Genomic DNA, 21,599 nt, shown 5'->3' with positions numbered 1-21,599 from the left:
AAGCACCCCTCGTGTATACAATCCTCCCCCGTGCCATCCACACCTCCTACTCCTGACTAAAAGATTTCATTAGGGGGTCCTTGTTTTGTGGAATTCCCTCCCTTCTACTATTTTTACCATTTCTTCTTAGTTCGACATTGTTGATAGTGCCGTGTCACCTTGTGCGTTCTGTATGTGACGCGCCACTCTCACAATCCTCAGCAAGTCCATAGCTGGCTGGTAATCACAGAAGGTGTAGCTCAATAACACATGTGGTGCCAGAGGGTTCTGAACGCTGATAATAAACACACTTCTTCCATTTTTTGGAGCTATTTTGTTAGAATTCATGAATAATTATACACGCAACTCTGCGGAGGCAACCAACCTTCTCACTTAATCAACGTGACGGGGACTATGACCAGCTTCCAGGAGTTAGATATATTGTCTTCAATTCAGCTTCGTTGATGTCAAGCTCAGCACACTTACACGACACAGACCAAAATGATATAGGACCCCAGCATGACCCCAGATATGATGTCATATCTCATACTGTCAATCAAACAATGACCAATCCCCAAGGCAGCAGGTAGATCTCAGACCAGCTGGACCCTCAAAAAAGGTGTCACAGTGGATCTGGAGTATGACCTCATGCATTGATTAGTTTCATACATAACTCCATGGAAATCTACATACTTTTTTTGGAACTAAGTAAATACGAATGCGGCCCCTACTCACCATAAAATCTATGTTGTTGTCTTCGTTCCTGAAATGCTCCATGAGCTTTTCAAAACGCTGTTTTTCGCCACAAACCTGATGACAAAGAGAGAGAAAAGCTTGAAAAGCTACTAAAAGAAGCAGTTTTTTTGTCCTTAATTTTTATTGTCAAATGTCCTTTAATGATCTCATATGCGGAGTTGGTATTGATTTATGTACTGGGTGGAGGTGTCTTGTATTTCAGAGCTGGAAAGAAAAACATCCAATATGTCTTTTGTAACTAGTAAGTCTTGTGAAGCTCTATAATACCTAATATCTAATTTATACATATATAAACGCCACGGTCATTATGTCTCTTTGACATTAAGAGAGTAAAGCACTGTAGCATTTCATTACAGTGCGTTCACATTACAGAAACACGTTACCTCCTATGCAGAACACGCGCTTGGGCTAAGTCACAGAAGCGTGATTCAAACACGTGATTGCCATGTTTACTCACACAGAAGGCTCCGCAAATGAATAGCCGGGTTTGTATTTTCTCACTTTTAACAGATCTACAATAATTTCCCAAAAATACACACCGGGGCGAAGCTCAGGGTTTCACAAGAGTCCAACTGGAACCATAAAGGCCCAATTCATGATACAACCAATGACTAGAATCTTAAATTGGATTATTATTATTATTATTATTATTATTATTATTATTATTATTATTATGTGTATGATGTGTATTATTAATAGTATTGTTAATAATAATGATAATAGTATTATTATTTTGTTTATTATTATTATTATTATTTGTATAATGTGTATTATTAATAGTATTGTTAATAATGATATTATTATTATTATTATGAGCCTATATTTTCTGGGAATATTGGGGATATTAAGTAAAAGCCACAAAGCTCTGGCAGTGTACTCCACGTCAGCCATGACTTTGATAATGCTTTGGGATAAACAGTAACATCCATTTCTCATTTACTATCTGTATGTTTAAGTGATTCGGAAGAAAAAATATCATCCATATCTATTCATTTCGCCAGAATTTTTTCCCCAGAACGTGGAAGCAAATTTAACCCCTTAACTGCCTGGCACTACATCGCCCAACTAAGCAAACATTCTGAACACAAACACTGAATGCAAGCGTTTTCTCCCAACACACATTTTGTTATTTTAATAAAGCAACTGTGAAATAAATAATCCCTAGTGACTTTTCTTTCGGTTGCCATAGAGATGAGAGGTGTTTCATGCAAATTGGGTTAATTAAGTTATAGAAGGAACCGTCGGAGACCTTCTAGTCCAAACAATTTGTGTCAACAAGCCACTTAAATTTTCCAAACAATATTTCCATAGATACAGGAGGTTTTTAAAGCCGTAAGGAAGCCTGAATAATATTGGATTAAATGGATCTGATTTGGCATGTGTTTTAACATTTTATATGAAATGGTGAATATGCAGGAATTAACCACAAAAACACTATGTCCAACAGAGGATGAAACGTAATATGATTCACAAAAATCATATACAGTATATAAATATATATATATATATATATATATATATATATATGATATATGATATCATTATGTCAGAATAGGGCTAGCAGTCTGTTTCTTTGCCAAGGGTGTTGCTAGGTTCCAAAAATATTTTGGGCTAAAGCCTATGCATTTGCCCCCGCCCCCCCGCAACAGTTGGAGGGGCTTTGTTGTCACTGATTGGCTGCTTCAGGATGGCAAGACCAGGTAAAAGATTCAGACTGAGGAAGGCGCAGTACACTGCAGCTCTGGAACAGCAGCTTCTCCTTAAGGTAAGTGCCTTCACACACACTCAGGTTAGATGAGTGTATGTTAAAGGGCGGTACAAAATACTAGACTCATCTCATTAAGCCCAGCAACCCAAAATTTGCTACTGAATTACATCAGCCACTTGAGCAGCGTTAAAGGTAGTGAAGGGGCAGTGGGAGGATTTTAAGACCCTGGGCCACCGGACATTTCCAACAGCAAGTTGGGCTCTTGGTAACACGTACAGATTTAATTTTTAAGTGAAATAACGTATAAGAGTCTCGAGGTCAAGGATTGTTTCATAAATGTGTATCTTTTGAATTCGTAAAGTCAGTAGGCAAGTCAAGTTGGGGTGAGGCTGGCACACAAAGTGTTAAGATGGCGCTTTGTGCTGCAATGCATCCCACTGATATGCAGAACAAAGCACACTTCAAAGGCACTTTGATGCAAACTTCAAAACACAAAGCACCAGCCTGCAAGGCTAAGAAATAATTATCAATGACTTCTATCACAAAGCTTTAACTTCAATCTATGTATTTATCAGAATAAACGGACAGAAATCAAAAACAGCGTAGCCCATAATAACGCGCGATGCAGCCTTCCGAGATGAGATGAAATACCAGCCAGGATTCCTACCTCCTTGAAGTTATCGAACGCTGCTAAAATTATTTCATGCCCTCCACGGACGAGGCATACGGCTGCCAGAAGTTCTAATACAAGTGCTTTTGTTCTGTATATATAACAAAAAAATCAATGTCAACAATGAGATAAATCAACATCTACCTGGCACAAATTTGGCTGACATTTAGAGATATCAGTGCTCCTTTGACTGCTTAAAAATTAAAATTCTACCCAACAATGGATTTCTAGCATATGACAATAAGTGCTTGGAGGTCACAAAAAAAGGAAACTGGGGTCAGGTACCTAATACCCCAAAAATCCGCATGAAAGTTAAGGCTTAAACATTAGTGCAGCCCACTATAAAAATGTTTTTAAAAGCAATAATACTGATAAACAAAAATAGGTCAGGTAGGCAGGTCATTGAAAGGAACTAGGAGGTGCTAATGTGGAAACAGGATGGGCATAGGTAAGATAGAAGAGCAGAAAACACAATCATAAAGGCACAAAATAGGTAAAATAGCCTAAGGTTCTTTAATTACGCCCTTAGTGAATAGAGGGTCCACAGTACTTCAGTTTCTTTTGGTTTTTATTCTACTTGAATGTAGCCGGTGGCCTAATTTAGTGGGTATCAAGTGAAGACATTGAACTTGCATGCTCTCACCTGAAACACTGAACATTTGAAATTGTGGACAGTTGCATGCCCTCGCAAACAACTCGCAGAGCCAAGAAAGTAAGAGGAGTGTTTGGCAAAAGGGTTAAAAAGAAGAGATAGCAGGAAAGTAAAACTAGTAACTATATAATTTAAAGAGAACAAATGTATCAATGCTCAAATCCCAGCAGGGACTTCAAACTGTTTTGTTATTACTATGTACAGAATGGTGGGCCAAAATCTGAATTTAGTAATGACTCCAATGTAGAAGTAGGTTTTATGAACAAATGCAAGCCAAAATAACACTTACCTGGGGTTTTTATTGTTCAGACTTAGTGCAATCTCATTCACAGCATGTGGATGGGACATAACCATATTGAAACCGTACTACAACCACAAAAAGGAATAACTGTTACATACAGAACACAAAAACAGCCTATGTATTTATTTTTTTCAACTTCTAGCATTAAAAAACAGCCCAGAGTTATAAGCAGAAAAAGACACAGTAAAATAAACATAATCATAAAAGTTCTAATTATAAAAATAATAATCAGATGATGAGAAGGATCAATATTGGTAGAAATTATTGTTATAAAATGGAAATCTTTGGTTAATGGTGCTCTCCCACAATTCTGCTGAATTTAGCACATTTATAGATTAGAAACATCACTCCTCGTATAAGTGAATGCTCAAACCTTTCCCAGAAATAATTCTTTAATCATGTAATATTTTTTTCTGAATTTTTGCTGGGAACTTATAATTGTCATGTTACCTAAAAGCAGGCACTGATTGGCTGTTGTCATAGAAACTGAAAAGGATTCTTGAAAGTCCCGTAAGTTTTTATATCATCTTCAGAGGATAGAACAAAATAACTGATCTGCTGTAGTTAATTAGCTTAATGTTATGGAGAGGGCAGGTGGAAGAAGCACCTAGGGGTGCAGAATGCTATAAGTAGAGGTTATGTAGAAGGTTAATGTTAGAATTCATCCCATTCATACACACATACCTGGTAATTCATTATAGCTCGTAAACACATGATACAAACATGGACGTCATCTTTTTTACAAACTAATCTGGAGTTTTTCAGGGTCCGTCTGCTTGGCAGAGTGTTATACCTGCGAGAGAAAAAAAGAGGTTCTCATGGTTAGGTTTATGTCATGAGTGACAACGATTTACAATTACAATATCTTAGATATTAGGTATGTGATTCATTCATAAAAAAGAATAAATTATATGTAACAGAATGCCTGAGGATGGAGACATCCATGATCAAATAGCTACCATTCCCTTTACCCCTATCTCATGAGACTCCCTCCTGCAACATTCACCAAGCCAGTGTTGGAGCTAACTGGAAGTAGGTATATAAGATGAACACATCTCCTGCACGGAAAGTAGCTGGGGTAGGAGAAGGGATAAACAAATATTAATTTTCAACCAGGACCACACGTAAATTTATAGGGGCCTCTCAAATTTTGATATGTATGAAAGATGGAGTGTCCCTTTAACAAGCACAAAGTACACCATGAAGGTTACTCTGTGTCATCTCAGCTGGGTTGAGTGACTGTACTTCTTTTTCTGAGCATCTGGTCCACAGTCTCAATTCTTTAAGTGCCTTCATTCTAGATAAGCCAGGTAATTACCATGGCTTATACACTATACATGTTTAACTTACTGACAAAGTTCAAATACCATAAAGATGAGAAATAAATGAAAATAGGTAGCATTTTCTCCATATTATTATTATTACTTATTGCTATTTATAGCACCATCGTATTTCACAGTGCTGTACAATGGATATCATTCCCGCTCAATATATTTGTAACGTCTATAATGTATATGTACATTCATTCATCCGCATGACTCCATGTTACAGGCAAGCTAGAGAGGGGAGCAAAAGTTATATGCATGAAAGATTTGAAACAATATGGACCAGCTGTGCCGATAGCTGTTTGAAATATAGAAACACAATGAGCGTATCTAACTCTCTCTTGGCTGGTTTTATTACCTTAGCCTACTGTATCTAATGGATCTATTCACTAAGAAGTCAATAGGCAGTTGCTCTAAGGGTTAGCTTGAATGACTCAGGTTAATTTGTCACACGACTTCAGTACTTGCGAGTGCCTGCGACTTTAAATTTTACAAGTTATGGGCGAGGGTATGCAAGGTTACTTTTCTTCCACAATTTTACCTGCTAATTCAGCCTGTCAATTATTATGAAGAAATACCCCGAACCTGACTATACTCCTGAATCTGACTATACTCCTGGCCCTCAGGCCATAACTTGAGGGATTTACAGCCTGCCTGCCTTCCCACCGCTCATTAACAAGACACTCATTCCTCACTGCCTGCAGGCGCATGACCCTGTACTCTGTGTCCTGGTGTTCTGTCTGCACACAACAGCAAACAAACAAAAATTAGGAAACAGGTCATTTGCGGTTATATTACTACAGGAGATAAATTGGCGATGACACGCCTAGACATTACTAATAAAAGAAAAGAAAACAAGAGAGCGGCCAATGCGATTCTGTGCGATGGCAGCTGAGCTTCCGATGACTGGTAATGGTGTATCTTTTCCGCAGTAAGATACACAATGTAGCAGAACCAATTATCTGTAATCGCTTAGTCTCTGACTGCTTAAAGGCTGCTGACAACTCAGAAGAACCATATAATCGTGTTTTTCATCACTTGCCACTTAAAGTGGTTAAACAGACAGTGAAGCCTCAAAACACTAAACATCACGTTACAAAGACAGGATTAGGGAAGCATGCGCTTTACCTTCACTCGAGAGTCAAGGGTCCCTAACCCCGGGATCAAGCATTTATTAGTAATACTCACATATTAACTGAACCCCATTCCACCAACTAGTACACAAGATTATGGTATGTCCACCCAAAGAATGGAAATGCATTTATTTACTAAGCATTCACAAATGATTGCTAGAAAATGTATTAACCAGTTCTCCTTTGTTCCCCAAATGTTCCCCAAATCCTAGATTTTACAGACCTATGTAATCTACAGATTCAAGGTGTATATGTATTAGAAACCAATTTAAATTTCAAGTGGGTTGTAATCAATCACAAAATATCTTTATACATTTTAAAGACACCTGCATAGTTTTCAAATGCTTTAGACATAACTTTTCCGACAATAGTAAAAATGATTATTTCCAGGTGACCGGACAATATTGTAAAATGAGGAAGGTGCAATTCAGAAGCCAAAACAAAGTTTTATAACGTGTATTTCTTTTTTTTAACCCCTTACGGACAATTGGCGGTCCCTAAATCCATTGAAAACAATGCATTTTGAGCCCGTATATGTATATGTCATTAAGGGGTTAATATATAATTGTGGCATCACTACATTTGGTGGCTAAAACTCAAGGACTCGAAGTTTCTGAATTCTTGGAACTTGTGATGCATTTGCGTAGTCTCCAGCTGAAGAACATCTAATCTTACTATCTATAAAGGACGAATCAAACCAAAACGCCATTGTAGGACTTACAAAACAAATTGATCAGCATACTACCCAAGTGTCATGCTTTACGAGGGACAATCCCTCTTTGGAACCCATATGTTTTCCCTCTTTTCTATGAACATAGAATGGTTGATGTGTATGAGAATAGCAAACTGTTCTATTGCCCCAAAAGTCAGCCTAATGTGAAAATGTGTTGAAAAACAAAATTCAAGAAATACAAGATTCTTCTTTTAAATTCACCATTTCACTCCATCAACATTAGACCACAAACCTTTGTAAAAGTATTGGAAAAGTCCTGCCTTTTTACACACTACACCCTAAAAAGGGTTCATCATTGGACATTTGGAAAAAACTCTTTTCTTGAGGATTCCTTGTAACAATAACGTTCTTTGAAAAGATTGCAGCGATTCTTATTGTACTTCTTACCGAAGTGTGGAATGTCTACTGGACCGAGTAATGCTGTTGCCCACAGGAGACGGTAGGTTGCCTCCTCTATGTAAATCCTCAATGGATCGACTCCATGGTTTAGATTTATCCACACTGTTCTCCATGTTATTTTCTAAGCTCTCAAAGTCAAATCTATAAAAAAAATAAAAAAAACAGAAAAATGAAAAGAAGGATTAAAAATCAAAAAAGGTGGATGTTCAACATTTTCCTACATATCAGGAAATGAAGTCATTGACGACAGTGGCCAAACCGTGTGTAGGTATGCAGACGATGCTTTCATAATTATCATCCTACCTGGGAAGTAGGTCATCCAGGTGAAGCGATGCATTCCGAGGTCTCCGGGTCACTTTCCTCTTTGTCTGGGCAGGGGGGGCAGTATTTGGCCCTGCCCACTTCCTGCCCAGTTCCCCTCCCACTCTAAGCCCACTTAAGGTTGCTCATAGCTAGCCCCACCCCTATGCACAGCTAGCCCTGCCTCTCTTGCATGAATCCCCTCCCTCAGAAAACAGACAGCTCCGGTTATCTGACTCTAGGAAGTAAGAGGGACAATGCATGGGCATAGGAAGCCCCCCAAAACCTAAAGGTCTGAATCTGGGGAGGAATCAGATGGGGTATTCCTCGTAAAGGGACTTTTGGAAGATATGGTAAAGTAAATTAATAAGAAATTAACTATATTACCATAATCCCTCAGAACACTAATTTTAACATTTTAATGAATGTTCCTTTAAGACAAATCTACTTGAGGCATCTGCTGACGAATTGTTTTTCCCACTCTGTGATCAAATGACAAACCACTTGGTAAATACCGGTATGTGCCTGACAACAAATCACACCACTTTATCCAATTTTAGCAATCCTATTAAAAGTGGAATTTTCCATCTTGTGAATAATGCTCTACAGTTTCCAAATATTTCTTTAAAAATATGGGTATTATTTCCGAAAGAGTCGAGCTATGCTGAAAATATTATACTGTACGGCTTAAAGAGGACCGTCACCTTCCGTTTTATCATAGCTAAACAGTGTGGATTAGGCAGCTGCTTTGGACCTCCATTGGAGAAGGGACTCCGTCGGAGGTGGTAGGGGTGAGATACCAATCCTTCACAAAGTTATATCACTAGAATGTGATTTATTTCCCCAAATAAACCAATGATTAACAATATTATGTTGCTTAATTTGTGTATATTCTTTTAACCTCTTCTATTACTGATGAGCCCCTTAAATCTTTTCACTTAGGAACCATATAAAACCTAACGTACATTCTGGTTATTTCTTCTGCCAGTTTCCCATAAATAATATATATATGTAGGGGAAGAGAACAAACAATTCTTATAAATGCTTTCAACTTACGTGACTGCGTATTGTGCAAAAGATAAGTATTCCACTAAAACGTCCAGACCTTTATTTTCTTCATTCAGGAATTCTCTCACCCACCTGTTAAAACACGCACTTCACATTTAGTTTCAGAAACTAAAATGAAAGAAGGGCGGAAGCTTTTTAAATAAAACGAATGAGAAAGTGAAATTAGAAATGTGTGCCCTTGGGTTGGCCATACTAGTGAACTGTTTGGGTTGGGATCGCTGTTAAAGTATCATAGCAAATTAACTGGCCCCAGGGGCCGAATGCTCCAGATGGTAGGAAGGAAAGGGGCTTGCCCGCACCCCAAATGTAACAGTAGCCAATCACTTCTCCGTGCCATTGTCCTTGTCGTTGGTCCTGCTCCCAGTAGGGCCAGAACTCTGGGTAGGTAGATGATGTCCCTAGGCATAGAGATCTATCATCAGCCGTATATGTTAACTAGGAAATTCCAAAAAGTCTTCGACTCTCTGTCGGTGGGATAGACAAGTCTTTAAGATTTAAAGCTATTCTTTATGTTGATGCTTTGACAAGGTTTTATTTGTTTAATGTTGATGAAACGGGGGGGAACCTTCTGGAAAATATACATTAAACTATAAGCAGAGACCACGCTTTTACACAAAGAGAACCGCACAGCGTGAGCATTAAAACAATAAATATGCATTTGATGGATGTCACTTACTTGCCATAACAACGCCATATGTACAGAAATGCTAGACTAAACTCTGCGGCTGAACTAAAAATAGAGTCTTATGAAACTATATGTTTTTTCCATCTGGCTAAATTCATAATTTGTAGTTTTATAGGGAGAAATTCACAAATGGGTAATATGACAAAAATACAGTAGGCATCCAAATCCACTCTTTTTTTGGCACCAAAAACTGCTTAGCTCACCAGTTTGGCAACCCAAGACTGGTGTTTATATGGCATTTAAAAGATAATTGAAATAATTATTAGGGTTTTTTTTTTCCTGTAGTTTTTGTGTGACTTTACAAAATAGATGTAAGTTAAAAATAACACCACTATTCGTATAACGATTTAAGATTAAAAAGTGGCATTTCTCGTATGGAACTTATTGTACTGCTGGTTACTTTAAATAAAGCCACAACCATATTTAATATGTTTCTATGACTTTGGTTAAATATATTGTTTATTGTAATCTTTAATCACCATTATATAGGTTTCTTTTGCAACGAGAACCATAAAATGTATACTTGGAAAAAAATAGACAACTCTGCACTAACTTTTCAAGTTTTGTTATTCAGTTGGGTCAAAGTCAGGTCAGTTGGGTCAAAGGATTTCCCAGTTACCACGTTCTGCTTTAATGGGCCTCTTTTGAAATATTATTAAATATTTCAGGCGATAACTCATTGTGCTCTTGTTTTTCTTAATTATCATGTCTTTGATGTACTCGTGTCGGCTTGTCCGTCAGTAACTTCCCAGCAGAAAATCTGTCTTACAAATTACTTAGAAGCTGACGGCAGCTTTAGGTCATCATGTCTGTCCATTTGTCCTACTGTAAAGACTGTATTTCCATCTTCGTTCAAATATAATATTATAGCTGACCCTGGAGTTCCAAATTCTCCAAACTCAGCCTTTAGGGTACTGATTCCGAAATGTCACTGCCAACCGTCTTGGATACATTCTACATGATGTCATGTGGCATATAAGGATTTTTTTCCTTACCCTATGTGGTTTGTCCGCAATGATATTTCCAGTTCTCGTAACACTTGAGTCGACTCTTGTACTCGCCTTCTAAATTTCTAAGAAAACACACATTGAGAAGATGTCATTTTGGGTTTATTAGAGGTAAACACTTTTAATTTTTTTTTTGTACCATATACAACGGAATCTAATGTGTGTAAATGGCATACAATATTGCCCACAGTATAACGTCTACAAAGTTATAGCCTCGCTAGTTGATGAAAGAATATGGAATTTTGAGGTAAGACGATTTTTGGGCCCCTTTACTGGTTTCGGTTGTTTATAGTGAAAAATTCATGGGGCACGGCTCGGAATTTATTAAACGTGCCTTTGAAAGAAACTTAAGCCAAGCATATGATGCTTCAGACCTCACATTATGCATTTTGTCATTGTGTCAAAACAAAGTGAGAAAAATGCTTCCAAAGGACAGGTTGGAGGATCACATACCGTCACGGAAATATAGCATTCAAAAAAATTCCCTTTTATAGGTCGACGGATGAAATAAATAATTCTCATTGGACGTATCTGATCAAAATTACGTTATATTCCAGTTCAAAGATCAAGAAAAATATAGCTTTGTCAAGTTTTAAAGTATTGAGAATCTCTTTACATTCAACTGTATATGAAAAGAGAAGACATTTCTACAAAAACTGGGATTTGTATGTGATACATTTTTTCTCTTTTTTGAAGCACATAAAAATTCGTATTATTTCCACATTTGCGGTAAATGCAAAGTAGGTCCAAGTCTAAACGCGTATATTTTTCGATGAGGCAAAGCAGGAACGGAATTTTATTTTGTTGAAGAATTTCCAAAAGAACTAAAAACTAAGTTGCTATTTTGTAAAACTTTTATAATTATAAATTATAGTAAAAAAAATGATCAATGACTAAAAAAAATTGTACAGCTCGTCTGATTGCAGGAATACAAACCAATCCTAAGGAATGACAAAGCTAGGATTGTGTGAAATAAGTGAAAGGGAGAGCCTGTCAGTAATATGATCTAGTTTTTTCCCTAACTTCTCCAAAAATGCTTCTTAGACATCAGCACAGGATATGAGCACATCTGGGCTGAATACTAATAATTATAGACGTTCGTTGCAATAAAACTATATTTTAAGACATTTCTTTTATTCTTGCCAACATATTTCTATTCCTTGTATAGACTTCTAGTCTGTTGTTGGTCCACTGATCTGCTAAGAATTTTAATGCACCAATAAATAAGTTGTCTCGTTTATCACACTTCTTTGGACCATGAGATGACAGCTAAAATGTCTGTTCCAAAGGCTTCTGACTACCACCTTCTCATTCGAAAAAATATCTGAAATCCTCCTGGATGGAAGCCTGGAATGATCCTCCAAGTCAATGGCCACTGCTTTTTCAAGAGAATTTATGGTAAATAAAATGCTCATTTATTTTCAACGACACATAAATAATTTGTATTTAAGCCAACTTTAAATAAATTGTATTATGTTCAGCAAAATTGGAAGAAAATAGTAGAGATCTGAAGAAAACATCGAAACCGTGCTATGCCTTGAGAGTGTGGCGCCATATGCCAGAGTAATGTTCCATTAATAGTAATTTGTTGCCATCCACACCATTCACACAAAGAACATTGTGTACGGGACATAGAGGTGGCCAAAACCTTTTATCCTATGTGGCAATGTAAGAGATGTTTTTATGTAAGACAAAAGCTGGAGCTCTCTATTCCCTGCCTGAATGGGTTACAACTGCAATTGCAGCCCTTTTCAAGTGAATGTGATTGTCTCCTCTCATACAACGTATAAAAGACAGATCTAAAGGCATTTAGGTGTCTGACTGTGGGAGAGAAAGGAGGCTGGGAGCCTTGTATCACCCTCCATAATTATACAGGTTTCAGGGTAGTTCAGGGTTGTGCAGTATCCCACTTCTAACACCAATTGCAATTCCAACCCTGTTTTCAGAGCCAACCCTGGTGACATTTTCATAACGCAAAAAAATGTTTCAGGAAGTAAGTGAAAGGAATTGAAGGGTCATCTGAACAATGCTACCCAGAAGATTGAGTTCTAGACATTCATGTCCTGGAATTGCTGAATGACCATTGGTTTACAAACATTGACTATATGGATCGATATTACCCACACAGGGAGAATAAGATGTGATCAATTCAATCAATTCAACAACACCTGTGCTCCCATATCCTTACATAGGGCATTATTTCTTCCATACCTTTCTGGTCACTGCAGGATCCAGGTATCCTCTCAGCTTCTGGATATACGTATGTGGTGGATTCTTAACTTGAAACCTTTCCTACAAGTGAAAGAAAACAAAAACCTGAAAGATGAGGTCTTGTAATTACAACATAATAAAGGGAACATTACAATGTGATTAAAAAAATATATATGATATAAAACAATAGTCATATTTCCTAAATATATCCAAAAAACATAATATACAATTTACAGTTCTTATAAAGTTGATACATTAGTTTTTATCTTACACTCTCTCTATAGTATAGAAATTAGCTGCTAGGTTTAGAAACTCCAAACTATATTTGTCAGTCTGTGTATTTAATGGTTGTCTAGACTTTAAGTTTTTGGCAATGGATAATATAATCTAAAGAAGTATGGCTTCATCGAAAAGGCCAACTTGTCGCGTTAGATTTTTTCCACCGAGGTCTTCACCACAATTTAACAGGAACATTTGTTAATCTTGGAATAAATTATAATAGATTTTGCCAAAGGTCATATTCGTCACATGATAAGATTGCCTTATTCCTACTGCTTGCGCTGCCAACCGTGTCGGAGGTTAAACTCTACAGCCTTAATGATTTACAATACTGTGATAGGCAAGCGGCACTAAGAACGCCTGCCGGTTTTAATTGCAATTGTATATGAGACCTGGAAGTAGAACCAAGAGCAAGCAGATCCTCCATCCCAGATACAATGAATATATATTACTCCGTGCCAAGACAGTGCCCACCTCGGTACCTTACTGCACTTTGCCTACAAATGGTTTAAAGGACTCATTGACTTTATTTTGTATCATAGAGGGTCAACCCAGTGAGCTGATCTGAATTACATATATATATATATATATTTATATATATATATATATATATATATATATATATCCTCAATATTTCATAACAGATCGAGAGAATGAGGTCAGACTTATTTCAGATGTTCTTTTCCTTCCGTACTCTGGACCACCGCTGAGAAGGGAGGCTTAAAAAAATACTTTTCTTTTTTTGTTTTTATTCTTGGCAGCTCCAGATGTCTCTGAAATCTCTGTTAGATTTATCTGTCTATCTTTTTAACCTGATAAATGAGCTCTTATGTCCGGAACCAAAAATATATTCAATTTATTTCTGCCAAATTGGATTTGTATTTTTGCCAAGCAAGATGGCCAGAGACACATTTCTAAAATAAACAGGATATCACAGTCAATGCTCATATTATATCGTAACAATCACACTTCACGTCAAGAGATCTGAGTCAAAAACTCCCCAGCTCCCTTCCTCTGATTTCATCTCACATTAAAAGGGGCTACATTTCTTGACCTAAAACACTCATACCGAAAAAGGCTTATTTAGTCATCTTGTACAAAAAAAATCCCTAAATATGTTGTATATTCTATAAATTGTTAACTAGTGAATTCATATCTCCCTACATTTTTGCTTCTTATGTTGAGGTTTATGTGGTTTGAAGAACAAGAAGTAGAAAGTATCGTAGGTAACAAATTAGGGTAGAATAGGCCGCTTGATAGGAACTGGCTGTACTGTGATGAAGCTAAGGCTTAATTGTCTGTGTTTCTTCAATGACCTTAAAACCACCCTCCCAAAGCTGCTAATTCAGGATCAGATTTTTGTATTCATCCCCAATTAGACATTATTGTGTTGTTTTCATTAAGAAATCAATTGGTCAGATGAGTTAGCAGTTGAGTTGCTAACACTTGCAAAACAACTTTCAACTTTTACTTAACTGCGAGTTGTTTGCGAGGGCATGTGACTACATTTTGCAAGTTTCAAGTGAGGGCATGCGGGTTTAATAAGAAATTCACAAAGAATTGCACCCCACCTTTAGTAATACAATTTGCCCGGATTGCCAGACGGCCTTTCCAGGGCTACAGAGGTTGGCTGTCTCTGTAATACAGCAAAGGGCATTGTGGTCAAAAGTTTTGCAAGGCCAGTAGCCATAACTGGGCTTTTGAGCCATTTGCTGGGAAACACCCTTTTTTTAGGACTGCTGGAACTGTGCATACAGAAAAAAATAGTGAAACAAGTACATGGTAAGTTCATCCTTTCAAAGTAACCATATGTGTTGACCCATAAGTAGGAAAAAAAATACCCAAATGAGACATTTATTGAATATTGTTCCAAACAGGCAAAACAGTTTGACTCCAGGCAATCTTGGAGTTGCGTTTTTTTATGGATCGATATAACCTGTGCTCTGATATCATTACGTAGGTCATTATTAAAGTAGCTAATCATGTGGTGGTTATTTATAAAGAGTGGTTCTGTTACAAGGTGGTAAAATGGTCTAATCAATATAACAAATATGGTTCCATTTTAACACCTTTACATCTTTTTAACTCTTTGTAAATCAAACCTGGCCATTAGCCATCGGAAAATGCCAAAAATGTAGCGTGTTCCTGCCACATATCCAGCTGTTGGACGCACTTACAACATAAGGTGGCAGCTGACCTTAAAGTGCCAGGGCCACCCCATCATCGCCAGTCCAGCATTATCTCCTATTTAACCAAAGATTTGTCAATAACCCATATCAGTTCCATCTGCTTGTAGCAAGTGAAAATATGAAGCAATTAGACCGAGTGAAGTTCTAGTGTAACATGTAAAGCATGCAGGAATTTTCCTCCTTAATTGGAGTATAATATTATTCTCGCATATTGTAGATTCATTTGGCAGTTGCCAAGATGTGAAAGGCTAAGGGAGGCCATTTGGGGACACAAAAAAGAAAGAGACTGTTACAGATTAATGTCAGAGAGAGGAAAAGTGAAGCTCATTTCTTCTAGTTATACCATAGCCTGGTGCAGGGAGCAAATATATTAAAGAGGTCATGAAGGGTAGAAAAAGAGAGGAATTCAGAGTACAGAAGAAGAGGGAAAAAAGAGAACAACAGACTGAGGGTAAGGGATGGAGAAGAGTTTGTGATAGATGGTAGAATCTGACAGCAGATAAGAACCATTCGGCCCATCTAGCCTGCCCATTTTTCCTGACATAAAGACTCAAACCTTGGATTTTGTCTTGGGTTCAAGATATGTCTATCCAAAAGTGTCTGTTTCATCCTCCCAATAAACTAAAATTTCTACACATTACATTTCTGATCCTCTGGTTTTAGATTAGGATCCATTGTTTGAAATATTTTTCCTACATTGAAAATACGACCAGAGAGAGGGCAAGATAACTAGGTATTAAAGGAGAGGGTAACAAGATACTGTACACTGGAAAGGATGGACAGGGTGAAGAAGCAAATCAGAGAGGGAACCCCGGCATGAAGTATTAGAAAGTTGAGGAGTCAGAAGAAAGAAATGAGAAAAGAATGTAGCGAGGAAATTGAATAGAAGGTTTCAGAGAGAGGTAATTGGGAATCTAATCATATAGAGAATGAAGGTGATAGCATTAGTATAAGAGATGGTAGCTAAAATAAGGAACTGATGATACATAGTAGATTGCCATTGCCAGGCTACTTCTATCACAGAAAAATAGCCCCATCAATAAATAAGACTAACTCGACCATAAAGCCAATCCATCTCCTAATATTCAGAAGCAGACCCCTTAACGCAGACATAAATGTAAATCAAAATACTGGCCAGCAAGACTCAATAATGGTGAGGGAAGATGCTGATACGGGCTTATTTTCTATCTATTTAATCTTATCCAATCTCTTTTGCATTTTTGGGGTATGATTTTTGGAGGTCTCCCAAGACCTGTTTGCTGAGCCTAAAGGCTCTATACCAAGGTGTCTGGGCAAAGGACCCTCGGGTGAGCTGAGCATTACCAGTGGGGCTCCTAAGGGACCTCTTGGTTTAGCTGATTGTCTTTTGGCAGGGGGACTTGGCTTGCATTTTAGCTCTAGATTGACACTATGGATGGTACCTGTTGAGTACTTGTTGAGTATTACATCTCAGATTTTGGGACTTGTGAATGTTTGGATTAGGTGAGAAAAGGTGATTTAAGATCTTCATCTGTGTGATGCAAACAAATACATTGAGATGATGTAATTTCTCAGTTTACCTGGTCTAGTTCCACACTAACTAACGGTGACTATTAATTATTGCTTAAGAAGTATTAGTTCAATCAAAGGATTGAAAACTCATGGAACGACCTCCCAGCAGACAGGGCTGAGAAACAGAAGTCTGCAAGATCCAGATTTATTGTATTCCTGGACCAGAGACACGATCCAAATCATTATCCAAAATGCATGAGCTACGGCTGAAAGTTCTTATACGTCATGAAATTCTACATTTCTACAGCTCTAAATTCTGCCACTCAGGTCATTCTGCCACTCTGACTACCCTCAGACATCTGTATGTATATGCTTCCTCGAGGAGTGTATTTATTTCCTTGTTTGCCCTCAAACTGCATTATGCATTATGCATACATCGCTGGCCTAGACACTGCAGTCAACACGCCGACGCAGTTTTGTACCCGCCAAGTCTCCAGGCATTTGGCTTTCAGTCTAAAAACTGCAGTTCCAGCATTATGGGAAAAAAGAGTTTCTATAGGATTATCTGTTACATAAACTACATAAAAGTCAAAGAACTAATGTTGACTTTGCATTTGAAATTCCCCGCTAAACCAAGCGTCCAATTTATGGAATAAAACATGCATTTTGTTAAAAAAAAATTCATAAACATTGTACTGCATGGGATTGCCATGACACATCATTCAATGGAATATAACTCCTTTGAAGCTCCAGATAGTTAATCTTTATAGCCTTCCACGGAATGACATGTGATGTATTAACGCTTTGGGTTCCAAAATAGCATTTCGTGCTCAAATCAAGGAGAGTGAAAGAATTCTGATCCTATTCGGGGTTAACGAGTGTAGCCTCCGTATTAAGCAAGGTTGCCAGAACATGACATAATCCTATTGTCTCAGTAATATCTATACCAGTACTTACATCAGTTTACTAACTGCTTACAGGTGGATTAGGTTTTCAAAAGACCTGCCAGTCATCCCCGGTAAACTATAATAAACTGGCACAGCTGGAAATCCACGTCGAGTGTTTACAGATAAATCGTTGGGTGGGTGTAATCCTCATCTGCATTTTGTAATCCAGAATCCTCAGCGGAAGCAAGAATACCCCATTCTGCACGCATTTCAGATTAGTCTATTCATCATACTCTTTTGTAACTGCGTAGCATTGGTAAGATTGGTCAAGGTCTACGGGTAACGCCAATCAAGTTTTTATCAAGTTTGGGGGTCAGAAAAAGTAATAGTTCCTTTAATTTATTAATGATAACATTTATCATTTCAAGTAATACATTTAAGGATTCTTTATTATTACAAGGTCAAAAATGCATATTAAAGCTCTTATTGTTGAATGGCGAGGCTGTTTTGGGCCGGTAGGACATCCCTTGTATAAATGAACCCCAATGAATCACTGATGATATACATAACATATACATTGTCTCGGTTCTTTTACCTGATCGCAGATGAGCTCCCATTTTTTCTCGTTGTCATACTGACGCAGTAACCTGGCTTTGTCCGGTGGTAAATTCATAGCATTCTGCGGAAAATAAAAGGACAATCTGGATTAGCCGCTGGGATTGTGCGAAGGTCATATAGTAGTTTTGAAGTGATGCAAGATCAGAGGAACCAAATGTTCCTGTACATCTTCCCAAAAATATCTATATTTTAAGTTACTAAGTGCAACAACATTTTAGTAAAGAAAAGCAATTAAGTAGATGTTTTATTGTGTACGCCATGCTGGATACTTTGCACTTCCAACAGTCAAACACACATCACACTGTTGTTGGCTGGCTGTATGGACGCCGTGCCAAGTCTTTTATGGATTGTGAAACAGAAGCTCTGGTGCAAGGATCCCTTCATACCGATTTCATCTTAACTGTGTAATATAACCATTAAATGAGTAAAAGATAGTTTAATAAATAACATCCCTAATGGGTTTTAAAAAAAAAAAAAGCTCAAATCGTGCTCCAGAATAAAAGTCATATTTTGCTCCATTTATGGTTTCCCAGATTGGGGGAAAAGCATAACCAAGAAATATAAGATAATGTATATCTCATTTTACGTTGGCTGTAGGTTATACCGTTTCTATGAATACAAAGAAGAAAGCTTTGAGAGACAAAGAGCCTTGTGTTTCCAAAACCAAAAATGCATTAACCTTGGGCACTACTGTATACATGACCCGGGGCCACCATTCTCACAAGCTACAGGGAGGCTGAGGATCACAAAGTACTCTGCGATTTACCAACAAGGAGCTGCTAAATTCTCTGAGTCGACGAGCGCAAGGTGGTACAAGTCTGGTCTAGCCTTTACATTTGGGGAGAACTTTGTGCATTTCGGTTATAAACTGCCTTTGTGCGCGGGGCGAGTCTGATATGCTGATGAAGACTTTTTTTTCTATGTATTGGTACAATTGAGCTCAAATTTGAGACCCTTGGAAACCCACATAAAGTGGGGGCACTGAGCCATTTTCTTTCACACGTACAGCCTAGTAAACAAGCTGATGCTGATGGAACAACGGGGCATCAGTAGATTGGATCTGGGAAGCCATTCTGAAATGAGCTCATGTACAGATACTTGGTGCCGTCATCTGACATCAAGACACCGAAAAACCATACTTTTATCATATTATATACCGTGTTATTGACGTGATTACACGTGTTCAGTAGTATATGTTATTTATCCCTTCGTTGGGCCGATCCTTAATCTCTGAAATTCAAGTCAAGATTATTGTAACCCATTGGAACTTTAACCAATTAAGGTTGTTTTTGGAATACCAGAAACCACTGAGTGTGAAAACAGCATAAATAGTTGTTGATTTAGTGACTGTAAATGGTTAAATCACATATAATGCAGTAACAGACAAGAATGAGTTTGTTGAGTTCACAAAACAAAAATAAATTCCACTTATTGTGCATCGTCAGTGATATTGTATCCTGTTACAGATAAACATCTTTCCTCTTTCATTTCCACATTTCAAGTATAGGGGTAAAAATAAAATCCTAATAAAGTTTGGGTCTTATAAAGTTAAGTTTTTCATTTAATAAATATAATTTTGTATAAACCCTGTTGACTGAAGACACCTTTCTACTTGCCGTCGATATGTTGACCTATCTGGGGCTTAAGAGTTTGAAAGGCTTGGGGTCTAGAATCCAGACCCTTAACTCTTGGTGCCTGGGGCAGAGTCGGAGGTCCACATTCACTTCTGGAAGTGTAAGGGGTGCAGGGGCTTTGCTGCCAGGTCACTGAAGCGTTCCTCTCACCTTGAAGAGCTTGGGACAGACGCTCTTCTTGCCCCATGGAAGTTACAGCTGGAATATTTGATTAAACTTTGGACCTGTAACACTTGCTACTAGGATATTATAATCAAAGTGAAAATAGTGAATATAGTGGAATATAAGTATAGATGCTGCCTAAGTTTTCCTAAAACAACCTATTCTGTTTGATTTGCACTACGCCTTCCCCCTTTGATGTTGCCATTAATACTTTCTGCTTCGGAAACCCCGGTCCTGTCACCGTACCTGGAAATCAATGGGAAGCAGTAAAAATAATGACATGTCTCCAAACGATGGATGACATGACCTCTACATTAGGTGAATCTAATTTGTTTCAATAACCACCCATCATTTTATAGATCGTGGTGAGGGTTAAAGAGTCGTCCGGGACATTCACCAGCAGGGGGCGATGTACTGAGCCAGACGCACCATAGAAACATAGAATTCCACAGCAGATAAGAACCATTCGGCCCCGTCTAGTCTGCCCATTTTTCCCGACGTAAAGACTCAGACCTTAATCAGTCCATCATCTTTCGTCTTAGATTCAGGATAGCGTTACGTCTGTCCCATACATGTTTACTGTTTTAGCTGCTACCACTTCTGATGGGAGACTGTTAGGTTAATCAAGATTATGGCCTTTTGTTCTAACTGCAAATTAGAGTAATTGTAATGGAGATGTCCAACAATTGTCACTTATATTATAATATTATATTATTATTTCTATTATATTATATATATATTTATTATATAAAAAATGTTTTGTTTTGTTTTTGACCTTAATGCTCCCCAGTTCTCCTTCCATTCAAGGCAGTAGGTGAAATATAACCTATTGCTAATATTATTAATCATCCATTTATAGCAAACCTACAGATTCTGTGCTTAGAAGGGAATTACACACAATAGGTGCCGGTCGCTAGCATGTAGAATGTAATGCACTCTATACGGGTCTCTGGCATAATATGGGTTTCTAATGCGAATACCATGAATGTGTGTCAGTGAAATATGTTGTTTTAAACCTGCTCCAACTTGTGGTTTCCACATATAAAAAGTCACGGCTGTTCATAAAACGGATTTTGGCAGCTCCGAGCAGGTTCATAAAACGCATAACTTCCAAGCGTACTCACGTCTACCTCCATCTGCCAAGTCATATAGGTGAGGTTTCCATTTAGCAGACTCCGTATGGACAATGACAAAATCCAGAACTCGCTTTAATCACAGTAGCAGATGGAAAGTGAACGTGCTAGTGGATTTAACCGAGATTAAACGGCTGCAAAATTAAAAATAACCCATCAATGAAGTCTATAGGATCCACATAGGGTGTGTTTACCCTGAACGGCGTCCAAAAGCTGCATTTTCATCTTATTTTATTTTTCACACTTACTATAATTAAATTTCAGACAAAAAAAAAAGCT

General features: G+C 37.7%; 1 protein-coding gene across 5 annotated transcripts in view; it reads right to left on the bottom strand.

Annotated features, from left to right (window-relative positions):
- Nucleotides 1-21,599, bottom strand: part of FMNL2 (formin like 2) — an 86,941-nt gene that overhangs the window by 16,099 nt on the left and 49,243 nt on the right. For all 5 annotated transcript variants that reach the window (XM_053471700.1, XM_053471697.1, XM_053471698.1 and 2 more), the window contains exons 2-10: nt 18,369-18,452; nt 12,928-13,008; nt 10,705-10,781; nt 9,013-9,096; nt 7,645-7,797; nt 4,751-4,859; nt 4,055-4,131; nt 3,111-3,204; nt 715-789 (exon numbers count right to left, since the gene is read on the bottom strand). In XM_053471700.1, coding sequence (XP_053327675.1) covers nt 715-789; nt 3,111-3,204; nt 4,055-4,131; nt 4,751-4,859; nt 7,645-7,797; nt 9,013-9,096; nt 10,705-10,781; nt 12,928-13,008; nt 18,369-18,452 — 834 coding nt within the window. The remainder of the gene's footprint in view (nt 1-714; nt 790-3,110; nt 3,205-4,054; nt 4,132-4,750; nt 4,860-7,644; nt 7,798-9,012; nt 9,097-10,704; nt 10,782-12,927; nt 13,009-18,368; nt 18,453-21,599) is intronic.

The sequence above is a fragment of the Spea bombifrons genome, chromosome 7, assembly GCF_027358695.1.
Source record: "Spea bombifrons isolate aSpeBom1 chromosome 7, aSpeBom1.2.pri, whole genome shotgun sequence".
NCBI classification, from domain to species: domain Eukaryota; kingdom Metazoa; phylum Chordata; class Amphibia; order Anura; family Pelobatidae; genus Spea; species Spea bombifrons.
This window is presented reverse-complemented; position numbering and strand designations above follow the sequence as displayed.